At 39.5% G+C, this 19376-nt stretch overlaps 1 protein-coding gene across 10 annotated transcripts in view; it reads left to right on the top strand.

Moving 5' to 3' along the window:
• astn1 (astrotactin 1) overlaps nt 1–19376 on the top strand; it is a 2519376-nt gene that overhangs the window by 2191690 nt on the left and 308310 nt on the right. For all 10 annotated transcript variants that reach the window (XM_069937468.1, XM_069937469.1, XM_069937467.1 and 7 more), the window contains one exon: nt 10877–11065. In XM_069937468.1, coding sequence (XP_069793569.1) covers nt 10877–11065 — 189 coding nt within the window. The remainder of the gene's footprint in view (nt 1–10876; nt 11066–19376) is intronic.

Below are 19376 nucleotides of genomic sequence, written 5' to 3'. Positions count from 1 at the left end.
AGGGCACAACTTCTGCATAAAAGGGCATCAATTTAAAACAGAGATGTAGAAGTATTTCTTTAGTCAGAGGGTCGTGAATCTGTGGAACTTGTTGCCACAGGCAGCTGAGGAAGCAAGGTTGTTGGGTGTATTTAAGGCAGAGATTTTCAGGTATTTGATTCATCAAGGCATCAAGGGTTATGGGGAGAAGGCTGGGGTGTGGGAGGATGATCAGCTCATGGTAGAATTGCAGAGCAGACCTAATGGGCGGATGGACCTACTTGTGCTCCTGTATCTTGTGATTTGTGAATCCTTTCCAGTGAGTTTCTGACGCTTGCAATATTCAAACATTTCAGTTTGCAGGTTTATCACTGAGAAATAAAACACCATGGAGCCCTGGAATTGAGCCTTTAAGTGAATTGAGCATGACTGAAAATTGGTGAATGGCGAAAGTATTGCCGATGAAATTCAAATTGATGCGATGGGAATAATTAGGCATAAATGCATAGTGTTAGAAATAATGAACCATAAATGGCCATAATTAGACAAAATTCAGTTTAATGAAGTGAAAAGTTAAGAAGAATTGCAAGTTCTTTGTAGATAGCTGGTCTTTTCACAAACCCTTGAAGTATATATTTTTCGATTTTGGCCACTTTCAGAATACAGTGAACAAAAGGCTGCATGATCCCTGGAAAAGCTGCTACATTGACAAGGCAAAATGAGGCAGAGAAAGTTTTGACAGAGTTCACAGTACCATAAGGTTCTGTGCATTAGAGCAAAGATCAAAAGTAAACAGATAAGTCAATGACTTTAGGGGCATGTTGCTGATGGTGGTCATTCATAGACTGGGAAAAGGTATTGAGGAAGTCATGGGAAATTTTTGGGTGGTCAGGTTTGGAGAGTTAATTGAGTGTGAAAATTTGAATCAGCAGGGCTAGTTTTTCACATTGGGATTCAGGGAAAGGGTGCAATTGACTGAGTCTACGGTTCTCAATATTTAGCACATAACATTGGTAATGGCCAGGAAGGAGATCGATAATGGTAGTCAGGCTCCAAGTTCTACCTAGAGATGTTAGAATAGAAATTATTGGTTTGGTGGGATGTGAGAAATCTGGCTGGGTGTGTTGGTATAGTCAGCCTGGAAATAAGTGGAGTGGGCATTTGGTGTGAGTGGATGGGAATGATGCAGACCAGAGATGGTTCCGATTTGCGATATTTGGGCACCTGCCTCATTTTCAGTACAATTGAATAAGGGCTCAAGCCTGAAATGTTGACTGCCTTTTACTTCCCATAGATCCTGTATAGCCTGCTAAGTTTCTCCAGCACTTTGGTGCATTGCACTGGACCCCAGCATCTGTAGAGTTCTTTTTTTTTTAACCTCCAGAACATTAACTGCAATTTCAACTGTGAGGTGAAGCACATTATTGACCTACATTTTAAACTCAGATTTCAGATTTATTTGAAATTTCAGATTTATTGTCAGATTACCTACATGACATCACAAACAATTCTGAGATTCTCTTTCTGTGAGCGAAGCAGAATTATCATTTATTGGTAGTGGAAAAAAAACTGTACACAGCGTATCTATGTAAACAATTAAAGAACTGTAAACAGATAACAAATGTAAACAAACCAACTTATATACAGTGAATTTTTAAACAATGAATGAAGTGCACAATCAAGAGTCCTTAAATGAGTCCCTGATTGAGTTTGTTGTTGAGGAGTCTGATGGTGGAGGGGTAGTAGCTGTTCCTGAACCTGGTGGTGCGAGTCTTGTGGCACCTACACCTCTTTCCTGATGGCAGCAGTAAGAACAGAGCATATGCTGGGTGGTGTGGGTCATTGATGATTGCTGATGCTCTCCGATGGCAGAATTCCCTGTAGCTGTTCTCGATAGTAGGGAGGGTTTTGCATGCGATGTCCTGGGCTGTGTCCATTACCTTTCACAGGGCTTTACGCTCAGGGGTATTGGTGTCCCCATACCAGATGATGATGCAGCCAGTCAGCACACATTCTATCACACATCTGTAGAAATTTTCCAGGGTTTCTGGTGTCATACCAAACCTCTGCAAACCCCTGAGGAAGTAGAGGCACTGACATTCTTTCTTCATGATGCCTTTAGTGTGTTGGGTCCAGGAAAGATCGTCCAAGATAGTGACTTGCAGGAACTTAAATTTATTCACCCTCTCCACCTCTGATCTGCCAACAATCACTGGATTGTATACTTCTGGCTTTCCCTTTTGAAGTCAACAGTCAGGTCTTTAGTTTTGGTTGCATTGAGTGCAAGATTGTTGGCGCACCATTCAGCCAAATTTTCAATCTCCCTCCAAGTGCTAACTCATCACCTTTCTTTATACAACCCACTACCATGGTAACATGAGCAAATTTGTAGATGGTGTTACTACGAGAAACACAGTCATAGGGGTAAAGTGATTAGAGCAGAGGGATAAGAACACAGCTCTGTGGTGTTCTGGCACTGATGGAGACTGTGGAGGAGATAGTCTTTCCAATCTTTACTGATTGTGGTCAGGAGGTGAGGAAATCCATGATCCAATTACACAATGGGTGGTAACTCCCAGGTTTTGGAGTTTGCTGATCAGTTTTGAGGGGATGATGCCATTAAATGGCAAACTATATTTGATAAAGAGCATCCTGATGAATGCATCTTCACTGTCCAGGTGTTCCAATGCTTTTTGTAGAGCCAGTGTGATAGCATCCACCATAGACCTGTTGTTACAATAGGCAAACTGGAACGTATCCATGTTACTGATCAGACAGGTGCTGATATCCTTCAACACCAGCCTTTAACGAGGAGTCACGTGATGGAGTAGTGGCCGGTAGGAGAATACCAACCCTCACCAGAAAAGAAGGAAAAAAGTGAAGAAAAAGCAAAGCCCCAGACACACAAAGCACAGCAAATAAAAAATAAAGGTGTGGAGAAAATGGCACCTAAGAAAGAAAAGCCAAAAACAACGGGAAGAAAAGAAGAAAGAAAGATACCGGAAGAGAAAGGTGAAGGCCTTACCTGCACGAAAAAGCAGGGACCTGCTGTGGAAAGAGGAGCCTGCTCCTCGAGGTTAGTGGAGACCCCACGGGGTCATGACCCACTGACTGCGGGACTGCAAAAATAGCTCACGGAGCCAAACAAGGGTGCACAACTGTGCATGCATGGCAGATACGCACGACAAGGAGCACACCGACGGGAGGGGGGACCAGCTGTGGAGTGAAACTCCACAGCATGAACAGGCCTGATGGTAGGGCCCCCAACTGGAAGATAAAGAAAGCAATGGGAACGGGAGGGGTGAGAAAGAAAAAAGGAAGCAAGAGGCACAAAAGATAACCAGCCCAGAAGAAGAGGACCAACATCAAGAAACCATGGAAAAAAAAATACCCAACAAATTGAGACAAGCAGCTCAACAAGAAAGTCAGAAGAGACACAGATACAAGGAAGAGAAATAGAAGACACAAACCCAAGAGGAGACACAGAAGAAGAAGAACACCAAGCCCTGCACAGAGGAATAGGAGGTTAAATGAATGGACAGTACATAGATAAAAAAAATTTCAAGAACAAATGAAAGCATTAAAAGAATGGTTGACACTGGAATTTAGTGAAATGAAAAGAAAAATGAAAAGTACAGAAGAAAAAGTGAGTAGAATAGAGCTGGTCATAACAGATGTAGGGAAAGGATTAGAAAATGTGGAAGAACGTGTAATGGCGGTAGAAATGGAAGTGAACGACTTAAAAAGAAAATTGGAAGAAAATGACAAAAAAGTTAAAGAAACACAAGAGTTGTTAGCTCAGAAGATGGATATAATGGAAAACTATAGTAGGCGAAAAAATATAAAGACAGTGGGCCTTAAGGAAGATGAAGAAGGCAAAGATTTGAAAGAATTTATAAAAGAATGGATCCCAAAAGTCCTGGGAATGCCAGAAGTGTAGGAGGAATGGAAATAGAAAGGGCACACAGAACATTAGCCCCGAAACCACAGTCACAACAAAAACCAAGATCCGTTTTAGTAAAATTCCTGGGATACACGAGAGGAGAAAATATATTGGAGAAGGTAATGAATAAAATGAGAGAAGACAAAAAGCCACTGGAATACAAAGGTCAAAAAAAATTTTCTACCCGGACATAAGTTTTGAGCTCCAGAAGAAGAGGAAGGAGTTTAACACAGCAAAATCGATCCTATGGAAGAAAGGCTATAAATTTATGTTAAGATATCCAGCGGTGCTTAAAATAGTTATCCCAGGGCAGCGAAAAAAACTGTTCTCGGATCCGGAGAAAGCACAACAATTTGCAGAATGCCTGCAAGACAGAAAGAGAGATGAAGAGATGTAACAAGAACAAAGGACGACGACAAACTACATATAAAGAAGTAAAAATAATGTATAAGGAAGAACTAAAGGAGGGAAGAAAAGGGAAGTAAGGGAGAAGGGGGAAAAAAGAGACGGGGTTAAAAGAGTAATAATAAATAAATAAATAAATAGATAAGAAAAAGAAAAAGAGAAGAAAAGAGGGGGGCTTTGTTGTAATGTGAAGATAAAAGTCTTTTCTGGAGGGGGTTGGGTGGGAGAGACTAACAGTCACTGTGAAATCAATTGACACTTGCGAATGGGTTCGCAGTCCGAATGGAGAGGGAAGTTGTGGTTGCCCGGCAAGGGACAAGGGGGAAACTCAGAGAGGGACGGGGGACACTTGGGGTTAAGGGAATTTTAGATGTGGGAATGGTTGAAATATTTTATGTATTAGAAGTGTTGTCATACAGTGCGTTCAAAAAAAGAAAACTGAGAAATGGAAATGGGGTAAAGGGGAAAGGTGGTGGTGATGAAGTTGAAATGAGATGTAAACTGAGTATGAGATGACCATGTTGAACTATATAATTATAAATATTAACAGAATACATAATCAAATCAAAAGGAAGAGACTATTAAATTTACTGAAAAAAGAAAAAAATAGATATAGCATTCGTGCAGGAAATGCATCTAACTGAAGTGGAACACAAGAAATTAAGGGGAGACTGGGTAGGGCATGTAACGGCAGCATCATATAATTCAAAAGCCAGAGGAGTAGCTATATTAATCAATAAAAATGTACCAATTAAAATAGAGGAGGAAATAATAGATCCAGCAGGGAGATACGTAATGTTAAAATGTCAGATATATTCAGAACTCTGGAATTTGGTCAATATATATGCATCTAATGAAGAGGATCAAAAATTTATGCAAGATTTTTTTTGAAGATTATAGATACGCAGGGGAATATATTGATAGGAGGGGACTTTAACCTTAATTTAGATTCAAAGATGGATAAAACTGCTAAAGACACAAGTAGCCAAATTTATGGTTAAAACAATGCAGGAAATGCAACTTTTGGATATATGGAGGAGACAACACCCAAAGGAGAAGGAATACTCATATTATTCAAGTAGACATAAAACATACTCAAGGATTGACCTGTTCTTGTTCCCATATCCAAGGGAGAGTCAGGAAAATGGAGTATAAAGCTAGATTGTTATCTGATCACTCACCCCTGTTATTAGCAATAGAACTGGAGGACATCCCACCAAGAACATATAGATGGAGATTAAACTCCATGCTACTTGAAAGACAGGATTTTAGAGAATTTATTGAAATGTACTTTGAAATAAATATGGAATCAGTGAAAGATTAATTTATATTATGGGATGCAATGAAAGCCTTCATTAGAGGGCAGATAATAACTTAAGTAACTAAGATGAAAAAGGACTACAATCGGGAAATAGAAAGCTGGAAAGGGAAATAGTAAGTACAGAAAAAGAACTAGCAACAAGGGAAGATATAACAAAAAGAAGAGAATTGGCAGACAAAAAAATAAAATACGAAACACTACAAACGTATAAGGTGGAGAAGAACATAATGAAAATAAAGCAGAAGTATTACGAGCTAGGAGAAAAAATGCACAAAATACTGGCTTGGCAGCTTAAAACAGAACAAGCTAAAAGAACGGTATTGGCATCAAGGAAAAAGGACAAACAAATTACATATAACCCAATAGAGATCAATGAAAACTCTAAGGAATTCTACGAGCAATTATACCGAACTGAGAACGAAGGAAAAAAAGACAAAATAGATGAGTTTCTAGCTAAAATGGAACTACTGAAATTTCAAGAAAAGGAGCAAAACAAATTGATAAAACCATTTGAAATAGAGGAAATACAAGATATATTAAAAAAAAAGCTACCAAACAATAAAATGCCTGGGGAGTACGGACTCCCAATAGAATTCTATAAAACATTTAAAGAGTTACTAATTCCTCCTCCCCTGGAAGTAATGAACCAGATATAAGAAACACAAAACATGCCAGATTCATGTAAAACAGCAATAATTACAGTAATACCAAAGACATGGAAAGATCCACTAACACCAGCATCATATAGACCAATATCTCTACTTAACCTCAGATTATAAGATAAATAGCAAAACTATTAGCAAACACATTGGCTGACTGTGTACCAAAAATAATAAAACTAGATCAAACTGGATTTATTCAGAAAAGACGAACAACGGACAATGTTTGTAAGTTCATTAACTTAATACATGCAGTACAAGGAAATAAGATGCTAACAGTGGCTGTTACTTTAGAAGCAGAGAAAGTCTTTGACAGGGTAGAATGGAATTATTTATTCAAAGTATTACAGAGGTTCAATCTACCAGAGAAATATATTAATTGGATTAATGCATTATATAAGGGTCCAATGGCAAAAGTGACAGTAAATGGACATATATATCAAACATAAATTTGGCAGGTCAACTAGGCAGGGATGTCCACTATCTCCCTCACTGTTCGCTTTAGCAATAGAACCATTGGCAGAAATGATAAGAACAAAAAATAAAATAAAAGAGAAGGAATATAAAATCAGTCTATTTGCAGATGATGTCATATAACCATATAACAATATAACCCTATACAGCACAGAACAGGCCAGTTTGGCCCTACTATTCCATGCCGGAACAAATCCCCACCCTCCTAGTCCCACTGACCAGCACCTGGTCCATAACCCTTTAATCCTCTCCCCTCCATGTAATTATCCAGACTTTCCTTAAATGTAAATAATGTTCCTGCTTCAACCACCTCCACCGGAAGCTTATTCCACATCCTAACCACCCTTTGCGTGAAGAAATTTCCCCTCATGTTCCCCTTATAATTTTCTCCTTTCAATCTCAAACCATGGCCTCTGGTTTGAATATCCCCCACTCTTAATTGAAAAAGCCTATCCACGTTGACTCTCTTTGTCCCTTTTAAAATCTTGAACACCTTCATCAAATCCCCCCTCAATCTTCTACGCTCCAGAGAAAAAAGCCCCAGACTGCTCAACCTTTCTCTATTACTCAAACCCTGACATCCTGTCAACATTCTCGTGAACCTTCTCTGCACTCTCTCTATTTTGTTTATATCCTTCCTATAATTTGGTGACCAAAACTGCACACAGTCTTCCAAATTTGGCCTCACCAATGCTTTGTACAATTTCATCATAGCATCCCAACTCTTGAATTCAGTACTCTGATTTTTGAAGGCCAACATTCCAAATGCCTTCTTCACCACTCTATCTACCTGAGTATCAACGTTGAGGGTACTATTTACCATATCTCCTAAATCCCTTTGTTGCTCTGTACTCCTCAATTGACTACCATTCAATGTATATGACCTATTTAGATTTGCCTTTCCAAAATGCAACACTTCACACTTATTAATTAAATTCCATCAGCCATTTCTCAGCCCACTCTTCTAGCTTTCCTATATCTCTTTTTAAGCTACAGTAATCTTCCTCACTCTCCACAATACCACCAATCTTTGTATCATCTGCAAACTTACTTATCCAATTCACCACCCCTTCTTCCAGATCGTTAATATATATAACAAACAATAGTGGACCCAGGACCAATCCCTAAGGAACTCCACTAGTCACCAGCCTCCAATTTGACAAACAATTTTCAACCACTACTCTCTGACACCTCCCAGCCAACCATTGCTGAATTCATTTCACTACCTCCTTATTTATACCTAATGCCTCCACCTTTTTTCCTAACCTCCTGTGGCGAATTTTGTCAAAAGCTTTACTAAAGTCTAAATAGACAACATCCACAGCCTTCCTTTCATCAATCATTTTTGTAACCCCCTCGAAAAACTCTATAAGGTTTGATGTACCCCTGACAAAACCATGCTGACTACTACCTATCGATCCCTGTTCTTCCAAATATTTGTAAATGCCATCCCTCAGAACACTTTCCATCAACTTACCCACCACAGACATCAGATTCACAGGTCTATAATTTCCAGACTTACATTTGGACCCTTTCTTAAACAGTGGAACAACATGAGCCATCCTGCAATCCTCTGGCACTACCCCCATGACCAGTGACATCCTAAATATCTCTGTTAATGGCCCCAATAACTGTCCACTAGCCTCCCTGAGTGTCCTAGGGAATATTTTGTCCAGACCCAGAGATTTGTCCACCTTTATCTTTTTTAACACTGCCATCACTACCTCCTCGGTTATCCTTATATGATTCATGACCTCCCCACTATTTTTCTTTACTTCAACTGGTCATAGTATACTTAACAGAACCAGAAATATCAATAAAAGAATTACATAGGAAATTGAAGGAATATGGAGAAGTATCAGGGTACAAGATCAACGCAAGTAAAAGTGAAGCAATGCCAATGAATAATGTGGATTTCACAAAGTTTAAGAAAGAATCACCATTTAAATGGCAAACACAAGCAATCCGATACCTAGGTATTAGATTAGATAATAATCTAGGCCATCGATACAAATTAAATTAATAACTATTAATGAAGAAATTACAAGATGACTTAGAATATTGGAAAGATTTACCACTAACACTGATAGGAAGGGTAAATTGCATTAAAATGAATATCTTCCCAAGGATACAATACCTATTTCAATGGCTACCAATTCCCTTAACAAAGAAATTCTTCAATGAGCTAAAGAAAATAATAAGGAAATTCTTATGGAAAGGGGGAAACCGAGGATAGCGCTAGATAAATTAACAGAATGATACAAACAAGGTAGTTGGCAGCTACCAAACTTTAAGAATTATTATAGAGCAGCACAATTAAGATACATATCAGATTTTTATCAAACAAGGGAAAAACCAGATTGGACCAGATTAGAGCTAGATAAAATAGGGGAGAAGGTACCAGAACATATACTTTATAAGTGGGATGAAAAACTGGTGCAATATAGAAGTTCACCAGTGCTGCACCATCTGCTCAATATTTGGAAGAAGATTCACATAGAAAGAAAAAAAACAAATTACCAACTACCAAAATTATTATTGACAGAAAATCAACTAATTCCTTTCACAATAGATAACGTTTCCTTTAGAGAATGGGAGAGAAAAGGGATTAAAAGAATAGAAAATTGTTTTTTGGCAAATAATTTATTATCATTTGAAAAAATGAAGTACAAATATGGAATAACTCACAGTACAATGTTTGCATACCACCAACTGAAAACCTACTTGGACAAATTCGGAAGCAGGCTGAGGTTACCAGAAGGAAGCAATTTTGAATATGTGATTACAGACACAATAATTAAAAGATTTATAACAAACATGTACATCAAGCTGCAAAAGAAAGAAAATGATGAAATAAGCTATAAACCCAAACAAAAGTGGGAACAAGATCTAAACATAAAGATAAAGAATGAAACATGGGAAAAGCTATGCTCCGGAACTATGAGACATATAATAAACACGAGGTTACGCATGATACAATATAATTGGTTACACAGGCTATACACCACACCCCAAAAGTTAAATAAATGGGACCCAACATTATCAGATAGATTTTTTCGCTGTAAGAAGGAAACGGGAACAACAGTACATGCAATTTGGGCATGTGAGAAAGTGAAAACGTTTTGGGAAGATCTAAATCAGGTATTAAATAAAATCACAAAAAGCAACATACCAAAAAAATCCAGAGATCTTTCTTCTAAGTAATATAAGAAGTAAAGAAGCATGAAGCACAAAAAAGATTTATTATGATAGCTTTAGCTGTAGCAAAAAAATGTATAATGTCAACCTGGAAATCAGAAGAGAGCCTGAGAATACAGCAATGGTACATAGAAATGAATAAATGTATTCCATTGGAAAAAATAACATATAATTTAAAAAATAAAGTCACATTATTTGAACAAATTTGGGAACCGTACATGGAACACAACAGAGAGGGCCTACCGTGGACCTCCACCCCCTAAAATGATAGAATGAGAAGACAAAATGAACTGATCCAGTGTGTAAAAGTAAATGACACAATTTTCATGTTTATTTTCATTGTGTGATGACATTGTTTAATGGGTTTATTGTATTGTATATGTTGAATGTTTAATGGGTTTGGAGGGGGGTGGGAACGGGAGAGGGAAGGGAGGGGGGAAAAATGGGAGAAAATTACACTGTGTATATTCAAGAGGGAAATGTTTGTGTGTATTTTGGTTAATATGGTTCCTGGTGTGAAAAATATATTTTTTTTTAAAAACACCAGCCTTTAAAAGCACTTCTTCACTGTTGATGTAAGTGCTTCTGGCCAATAATTATTAAGGCTATCTTCTTAGGCACCAGTATGATTGACACCTGTTTGAAACAAGTGGGTACCAACCACACCCTACTAGTGTGAGCTATTGAAGACATCCGTGAATACATCTGCACTAATGATGTACTTATGGCTAAAGGAATAATCCTTCTTTGCATTTGAGCATCATGCAATGCTGAATTAGATGTATATCATGTTTTCAGTTGCAGTAATTCCAAACAGTACATTAGCTTCATCATTTGCTCCCTGTTTTTGATATGTATAAAGCTGTTCCTTTTTTAAAACTATGCTTTTATTTTTAGCATTCAGCCATGCTATCCACTCTTTGGATGGAGCCACTTTGAGGAACGACTTTGCATCTGTGCTAGAGGAATTTGGCAATCACTACATCCAAGAGGCACTCTATGGATTTGAGGAAACTTGTACCATTTGGTTTCCAAATCGCTCAGTTCAGAGGGAACTATGGATGGAATACCAGGATATCAGCAAAGGTGAGTCTTGTGATCAGATTGAATAATTTAAGATCAAAGAGACCTTTATTTTGTGGTAATCTTGTCAAATGAACATTGAGTTTCCCAATGGAAGATATGTGCATAAATTTGTCAGCGGAGAGATTTTGTTTCAAATGTATTATCAATTATGGCTACTAGAAGGTCAACAAAGTGCCTGTCAGAGCATACAAATGATTTTTGGGTTAAGTTGAGGTCAATAGGTAAAGTCAACTTTTGAGATTTTGGGTTACCTTTGCCATGCCTGGTTATTCATCGGATTGTATTGTCAGCATTAACCATTATTGATTGTGACTGTGGGACTGTAGAAAGCTGTTATTACAAGTCAGAGTTGTTGCACTCACTATATAATGGAACAGCAGGACCTTGGATGTTGCTGCAAATTTGTACCATTCTGTTGTGACCTCTGCAAGGTAGAGCAATGGAGTATATTTTAGGAAGACCTTTAAAATAATGTTAGAGTTCTAAACAATACAATATAAATCAACATTTTCAAGGTATGATTTGCACATTTGTTTGCAATGATTTTTAATGTAACCAGAGCTACAAACTTTGATGCAGATTTTACATTCAAGCAGTTTGCTTTTTTTTCTCTTCAATGAATTGTCATCGTAAAAAAAAATCACTGTTAAAAATAACTACACATGCTTAATAACTGTTACATGATATGGTCAGTAACCTGGAACTAAGAAATTATTACCGTTATTGATGATTGATGAATTCTTACAGAGTGCACAATTTTACTTGATGTGCGTGGTAAATATTGCTTGAAAGTGTAATTGTGGCCTCTCATCTCTCCTCCAAACTGTGTCAACCTGTGATTTCCAAAATAGACCAAAAGTAAACATGATATTAGATGAGATCCAGATTAGCATCTGCAGTGGGTTAGTACTGTTTGTCCTCTACAAGTTTATTGTGGAAAGAGAACTGGCAATAAATAAGTTTCTCTGTTTACTTGTTCCAATTGTGTTGGGTGTTAGTGAGTATTGTGCACAGTTTTGATCACATTGAAAAAAAGGAGCCTTGGAGTTAGTCCAAAAATCATTCACTCAGCTAAATCCTGGAGTGGAGTGAGTTATCCTTGAATCTCATTAGATATGTATCCTTTGGAGTTTAGAAGAGTGAGTGGTGACAGTCGAGATACTGAGATGTTTCCGCAGCAGGAGAATCTAGAATGAGAGGACACAGTTACATGTTAGGAGGGCATTTGACATTGAGGTACTCTCACAGAGAAGGGTGAATCTCTGGAATTCTGTGCCACGGCGAGTTGTTGAGGCTAGATCATTGGAGCATTTAGGGGATACTAAAGGAGATGGATAACTTTTTGAAAGATCAGTAATTGACTCAGAAGAGGAGATGAGGACTAGGACACGTTAATCCTGATCATATTGAATGGTGGGACAGGCTTGAGAGTCCAAGTGAACTATATCTGCTTCGATATCCTAGTGACTGTTCCAATCACAAGACAGTCTCTCAGGACTGAGCTTCACCTTGAGTTGAGCTCTTTCACTTTGCAATTACCTTTAGAAACTCAGTTCACCAAGAGATTTAAAGACAATTTATATTATTCAGCAAATTCACCTTTAATTTCATCTGTGTGTGTCGAGAAATAGCAGTTGCTGAAGACTATCATCATTTTATACTATCCAGTGATACAAGATACAGATTCCATCCAACTCCATTCTTTTCAGGGCTACAACTGGTAATGAGTCAAATGCCACAGGAAATGAATTTAGGATTACATTTGGAAGAAATTGGAAAGGAATTTTTTTATGAAAGAAAGTCATTTCTAACCAAACTGAGAATTCTCAGCTGCTCTCTTTCAGCCTCCAAGCCTCTTTATTCATGTCACCATCTTGTGGAATAGCTCTACAGATATCTACCGAGGTCCTGATCTCAAACAATCCTCAACATTCTCAGATTAACTGCTCAGTAATCCACGAGCTCTTTGCTTGATCTGCTTGTAATGCCGACTGCGTTGATAAAGTTTGACAGCCTTCCAACATTCACTGCACTATAAATTATTTGTCAAAGAGCCACTTGGACCCAGTCTAGGAGACACAATAAAGTGAAGTACAATTGCAGGTTCTGGCTGACAGCTGTTCTGAGTCAGTAGACTCCTGAGACTCCAGGAAAAAAGCCTCAGGATAGGTCTTTCCCAAACATCAGAAAAAAAACCCACTCAGTGATTTCCTTCAAACGACAGACTGATGTGAATGAAAGATAATTGCCCAGATCCTAATTCCTTTTCAAAATGACCAAGTGATGGATACCCAAAAAAGTGCTTTGGTGCATGATTCCAAGGGTTAAGTCTGGAGGTATTCACAGAGATATCATTACAGAAGCACCTCCAGTTCATAACATTTCCACCCTCTGCTACCTTTATTGTTCAGCAGCCGTTTCATCTGCATGCTTTCAAAGCAACAGATTCAAGTTAAGTTTAAAAGAGAAGACACACTTTTTTAATGACCCTTCAGATCTTCTTTCTCAGTCCAAAAATTAATTCCAAAAGATGAGCAACCCCAGTAACAGATGAAGTACTTTAATGATACTTCAGGGAATTAACTCGCAGGATCGATGTGAAGAAGAAAACCACTTTGAGTGGAACAATGTTAAATGAATACAACTGCTCTATTACTTCAAATAATTATCATTAGGTTTGACTTTTTCTTGACTTAACCTTCACATTTCATGCATATCATTCCAGCCTTTAGTGAGTACCAAGCTCCATCATTATGTGGCTCAGCATTATGTGGGAAGGCATATTCTTCAACTCATTGTCTCCTCCTCCTTCCCAGTTCCTTCGGCTACACTACACATCAGGCTATTGCAGTCAGTCACCAAAGGATCTATTGGATGGTAATTCTATTCTCTTATTTACCAATTCCCATGACCAATATCATACAAAAGGCCGGCTCCGAAAGTGATGAAATCAACATAATGAAATAGTATTAATTGGGGACTTGAAAAAAACATTTAAAACAAAGTAGGAGTGGAAACCTTTTTGAAAAAAAAATTAATGGTGAAAAAAAATCATTTGCAATATTGAAGGCATGTCAACAAATTACCATAATTTGAGCATTGTTTTGTGCCTCTGCTACTGCTGTCTGGCAGTGCTCTGGGTGCAAGCCATCCAGCATCACCCGTGAGTGCATTTCCTTTGTAAGCTCCATGGAGTTTCCCAAAGGAAAAGCCAGCAAGTCCAGACGAGGCCTTGAGAGTATTATAGAACAGTGCCTTAGGGTGGGTGGGTGGGGGGGGGAGTGGGGTGGGATGATGCAGATGTGGAAGAGTACCCAGAAAGAGCATTCGGGGAAGGAGAAAGACTGGAGGATAGATAGATGTGATGGCACTAAGGTGGGGAGTACTTCAAGACCGATGCATGGAAAAGAGAGTCCAATGACGTTAGCAATTGGGTGGGTGCAGACACCTAGACCTTGATGTGGGAGCTGGTCTCTAAAGCCAGTGGTTACATTGAGATACCATGGCTTTGGACCTTGTTGGTAGAGTGGGCTCTGAACATCCAGACTTTTGGGTTATTCTGAGTTGGAGCTTCCAGAGATCTGTGGAGCACCTGTAAGTCTGGAGTTGGGGGGCTCATACAGGAAATGATGGACTTTAAAGTGTTGTGGGGATGAAGGATTGCAGGGAAGATGGAAAATGCATTTGTGGGTTGTGTTCCATGAACCAGGAGGCCTCCTTTAATTGACTGGCAGTAGCAGAAGAGCATGGAATGTCCAATGACAGGCATTCATTGGAACAATATAACCCAGGAATTATTCCAAAGGAATGAAATCCTGAGGGGCAGATCAACTTCACCTCAACATGACAAATGTGGAAATCCTATCATTAATGTAACATGATTTTCGAGACTGAAAGCACCTGTTCAAATTTTCAGAATAAACAGACACAATTCAATTCTCAAAAAAAAAAATTTTCAGATGATTTGCTCTGTAAAAAAAACCAAAATGCTATTTTACTGAATTTCTAGGCCAGATTAGAATTTCATATTATACTATGTACTTCACAGTGTACATATTAAATATAAATGTATACACACAACAATGACCAAGGAATATAATGATAATTTCAGGAAGAAAAGATAGGTTTTTAAAGGACCTTTCCAATTTGCATTATTTAGTTTGCAAGCTCTTATGGATTGCAGCAATTTTGAAATAAATCTGCAAACTTAGTCGTGTCTCGTATTGTGTATGAGGTGCCCTTTTATCATGGTAATGACCTTCCTTGTTGATCTTCTTTCTTATTTGGCTTTAAATTACGGTTGTTTTTCAACCATGGCACACCACCGAGAGGGTGCTTCAATGGCTCTTCCCTTGTTCCATCCATCAAACAGCACTTCAGTGAGCTGTGATTTATTTGGTGAGAGTGCAACATTCAAAGTTCAGTTTGAGGGAATGGTGCACTTGTTCAATGATTCCAGCGAGACACTTTAATTCCATTCATCTTAAGCCTAAATTGTATTTATTGTAACAATTAATGTACTTTCAAGGATGCATTGTGCATAATGGATTTTTAAGTTAAATTATGTGTCTGCATGTCAGACATAAGTATTTCTACATTTTATTGGTTTCTTGAGTAGCCTTCAGTCTCTGTAAGAAGAGAATTCAGTTTAAAATAGTGTACTTTGGCTGAGAGAGCAAACTACTCAGCTTTCTCTGTGCCCGCCTGTCACTCATTGGATAGTGCTCAAGAATCCATTATTTATTGTGGATGGCAGTGGGTTGCAAAATCTCTATCTTCTTTGACCCAAGAATCACCCCATTATGAATAGAAGAGATCCCATCAAAGTCAGCAGAGAGTGCCAAGAGCACTTGGAAGTCTTCATCAGCCAAGTCTCTGTCTTTGAAACAAGCCTATTTCACTCCATTCAATAACTATCTAAGGTTAAGTATATTTGTCATATGATACTGAGTACAGTGGGACCTGAACAAGAAAGTCTGCAGATGCTGGATTTTAATGCCATGCAAAATGTGCTGGAGAAACTCAGCAGTTCACACAGTACCTATAGGAAGAAAAGGGTAACCAATATTTCAGGCCCAAGCCCTTTATTAGTGTATGAGCAAAAAAGGGAGGATGCTGCCTGACTGAATAAAATGGGAGAGGGAGGGGGGTTGAAGAAGAGAAGAGAATGGAGGAAAGGGCAGATGGAGGGGCACAGGCTAACAAGTAAGAGGCATAGGCAGATACATGTGGGAGAAGAGTAAACTTAAAAAAAACTGCTGAGAAATGATAGAGGGAGGAGATAGTTTGCTGATAGGAGAGGGAGGGAAGGGGATGGAAAGCTGGAGGAATGGCCTCATTCACTGCCAGACCAAGACTACCTGTAAATTGGAGGAACAATGCCTTTTATTCTATCTGGGCACTTTCCAACCAGGTTAAATGATCCTTTTGGCTCATGAGCCGATGCTGCCCAATTACACTCAAATTACACTCTTTTTCTATCCTTCGGTCCGCTTTCCTCGAGGTTCGCACCCCATCCCCTCCCATATCCTCCCCATTCTTCGCATCTCAGCGGTTAATTTCTCTTCTACCCACCCACCTGTATCCGCCTATCACCTCTTTCCTGTTTGCCTGAGCTCCTCCGCCTTTTCCTTCCTCCCTCCTTTCCTCTCCTCCCTCCCACCCCCCACCCCCCACCCCCACCATTTTATTCAGGCGACTGCCGAGGCCAAAAACATTGGTTATCCTTTACTTCCCGTAGATTCTGCGTTGCCTGCTGGCGTTGTCCAGTTTTTTGTGTAGTACTTAGTACAGTGGGCAGGGTTCTTCTCCAAGCAGATAATTACAGGTTAGTTCAAATGTTCATTCAGTAAAGTGGAAGATCACAATTTACACAGTATAGAGCTGCTATGAAGAAAAATATCAATTAGCACCAAGTGCAATACACAAATGTGCTGGAGAAAGCAGGTCACCAAGCATCATTAGGAAGTCAAAGGTATGCTGGGCATGGTGGAAAAAAAAAGCCGGGCGCGGTGGCGCACGCCTGTAATCCGGCTACTCGGAGGCTGAGGCTGTCGGATCGCTTGAGATCAGGAGTTCTACGCTGCTGCGGCCTGTGTTGAGTGGGTGTCCCTCATTCAGTTAGGCATCGATATGGCGACAGCTGCAGGTCATCACCAACTTGTATAAAGAGGGCCGAATAATCGGCTTAAGCCAGAAAAAAGCCCTGTGCCAACGAGACTGACGGTGTCCGCAGATAGACCTGCAGCACTACCTGCTCAATGCAGTGAGACTTGGTCTCTTTAAAAAATAAATAAATAAAAGGAAATCAAAGGTACCCAACATTTTGGGCCTGAGTCCCTGATTCTAATACGTTAGTTACCCTTTACTTTATATGGATGCTGCATGACTTGCTGAGTTTCTCCAGCATGTTGGACTTGATCCCAGCATCTGCAAAATTTCTCGTTTAACTCAATTAGCACCAAGCAAGGGCAGCATGAGAGGATTGTTGTGGGGTTGATTCAGGAGGCTGATGGCTGCAGGGATGAAAGTGACTTTAAGCCTCTTGGTGGGTGTTTCACACTCTTGGGCCTTTTCCCTGGTAGGAAGAGGGAGAAAAGAATTGGCCCCAATCTCAGTGCTTCCGTCACTGGTAATATGGTTAAAAAAACATTCAACAAATAAAATAAGCAACAAAGCCACTGGATAAGAAGCAATTCCTGGTGAAACACAAATTTAGGACTAAGCGCAGAAAAGGTTTTGTGTCTGAATTCACAACCTTGCCACCTTTACATGGGAAAATGATGATGTGTCCTAGAACTTTATCTGTGACCACTTTGCTGAATGGGTAGCCTCCAATTACAGTACTTACAGAGGACTCCCTCTGCTGTGTACACCAATGGGAAAGTGCCTCAAGAGAGCCAACCTCCGATGGTTTTGTCCCCAGATTAAAGAATATCCATGGTGACAGTCTCAAAATTTGTTGAATCTTGGTAAGCAATAGTACTCTCTTCTTACTTGCAATATGGATTCCATCCATCAAAAATCACCATGGGCATGGTCTTCAAAACCTCTTCAAAAATAATACATGTTGACACATTCAACGTAAGGGTAGAGAGCAGCACCAAGCACTGCAGGTCGCCTAGTTTGGCTCACCAAAGCCTTCTTCATCACCATCCAAAAGTGAAGAGAAGGATCTGTGATGTCCTCAAAAATGTATCTCCATCTCCTCCATTATGATGTGAGGAACAAAAATAATCTTTGCCAGCAGATTCAATGTAGAGCCATTCCAAGGGCAGACGGGGCCAAGCACTGATTGTCACTGCCCAAAAGCTCTTCAAAATCCTGCTTCCTGCAATGCAACTGCACCTCCAACATACTCTTCACTTGAGCAGAGAAAATCTGCGCGATGGCCATGGTACAGTTCAACTTTTGTCATTTCCACTCCAGAGCCAAGATCACACTGATTTCAATAGTCAGGTGACAGCCTTCTGCTCAACATCCAAAGACAAAGTTATTTTGTGCGGCACGGGAGTTAGCGTAACAGATAGTGCAACGCTATTGCAGCACCAGCTACCCAAGTTCAAATCCCACGCAGTCTATAGGAGTTTGTACATTCTCCCCGCGTCTGCCTTGGTTTTCCCTGGAGGCTCCGGTTTCCTCCCACTGTTCAAAACATTCCGGGGTTGTAGGTCATTTGAGTGTAATTGGGCAGCATCGGCTCATGAGCCAAAAGGATCTTTTACCAACTAAAAATAAGGTAACCAACTTATCTTACTGCACAATGTTGTACCCGCCCCCAGACAATCATCATCCATCATAACATTCAGTGGACTTGATCAATCCCTATATGTTTGGAGCCTTCAGAGTCACCTCACAGCTTGGGGGGACATAAATAATGAAACTCATAACTCTGAAAAGATCTTGGCAGTTAGTGTAAAGGGATATGCTTCAGAGACATGAGCAACTTATGATGAGCATCTGAAATCACCAATGTTGACTTCCTGATGTCTTCCATGTCCACCGATGAAGCAATGTCAGGATCCTCTATCTGTCTACACAGCTGCTCACCTTTTCTGCAGGCCTGACATCAGATCATCAGATTCCCAAACTCTTCTCCCTGAGCAAGGAATTTCGAAGGGAGGAAAAAAACTGAAAAGAAATCCTCAAATTCTCCATGAAAAGTTGTGGCCCAAAATCATGCGGACCATGGAGTAAACTTATGGAAAGCTAGGATTCAGCTCTGCCCAGGTCTGAGAACTCCATGCACATGTGTTGTTGGTGAGGAAACAGATTTTGTAGGTCTCATAGGCAAGGACTCAAGTGTTTTACT

Source organism: Narcine bancroftii, chromosome 5 (assembly GCF_036971445.1).
Source record: "Narcine bancroftii isolate sNarBan1 chromosome 5, sNarBan1.hap1, whole genome shotgun sequence".
Classification (NCBI taxonomy): domain Eukaryota; kingdom Metazoa; phylum Chordata; class Chondrichthyes; order Torpediniformes; family Narcinidae; genus Narcine; species Narcine bancroftii.
This window is presented reverse-complemented; position numbering and strand designations above follow the sequence as displayed.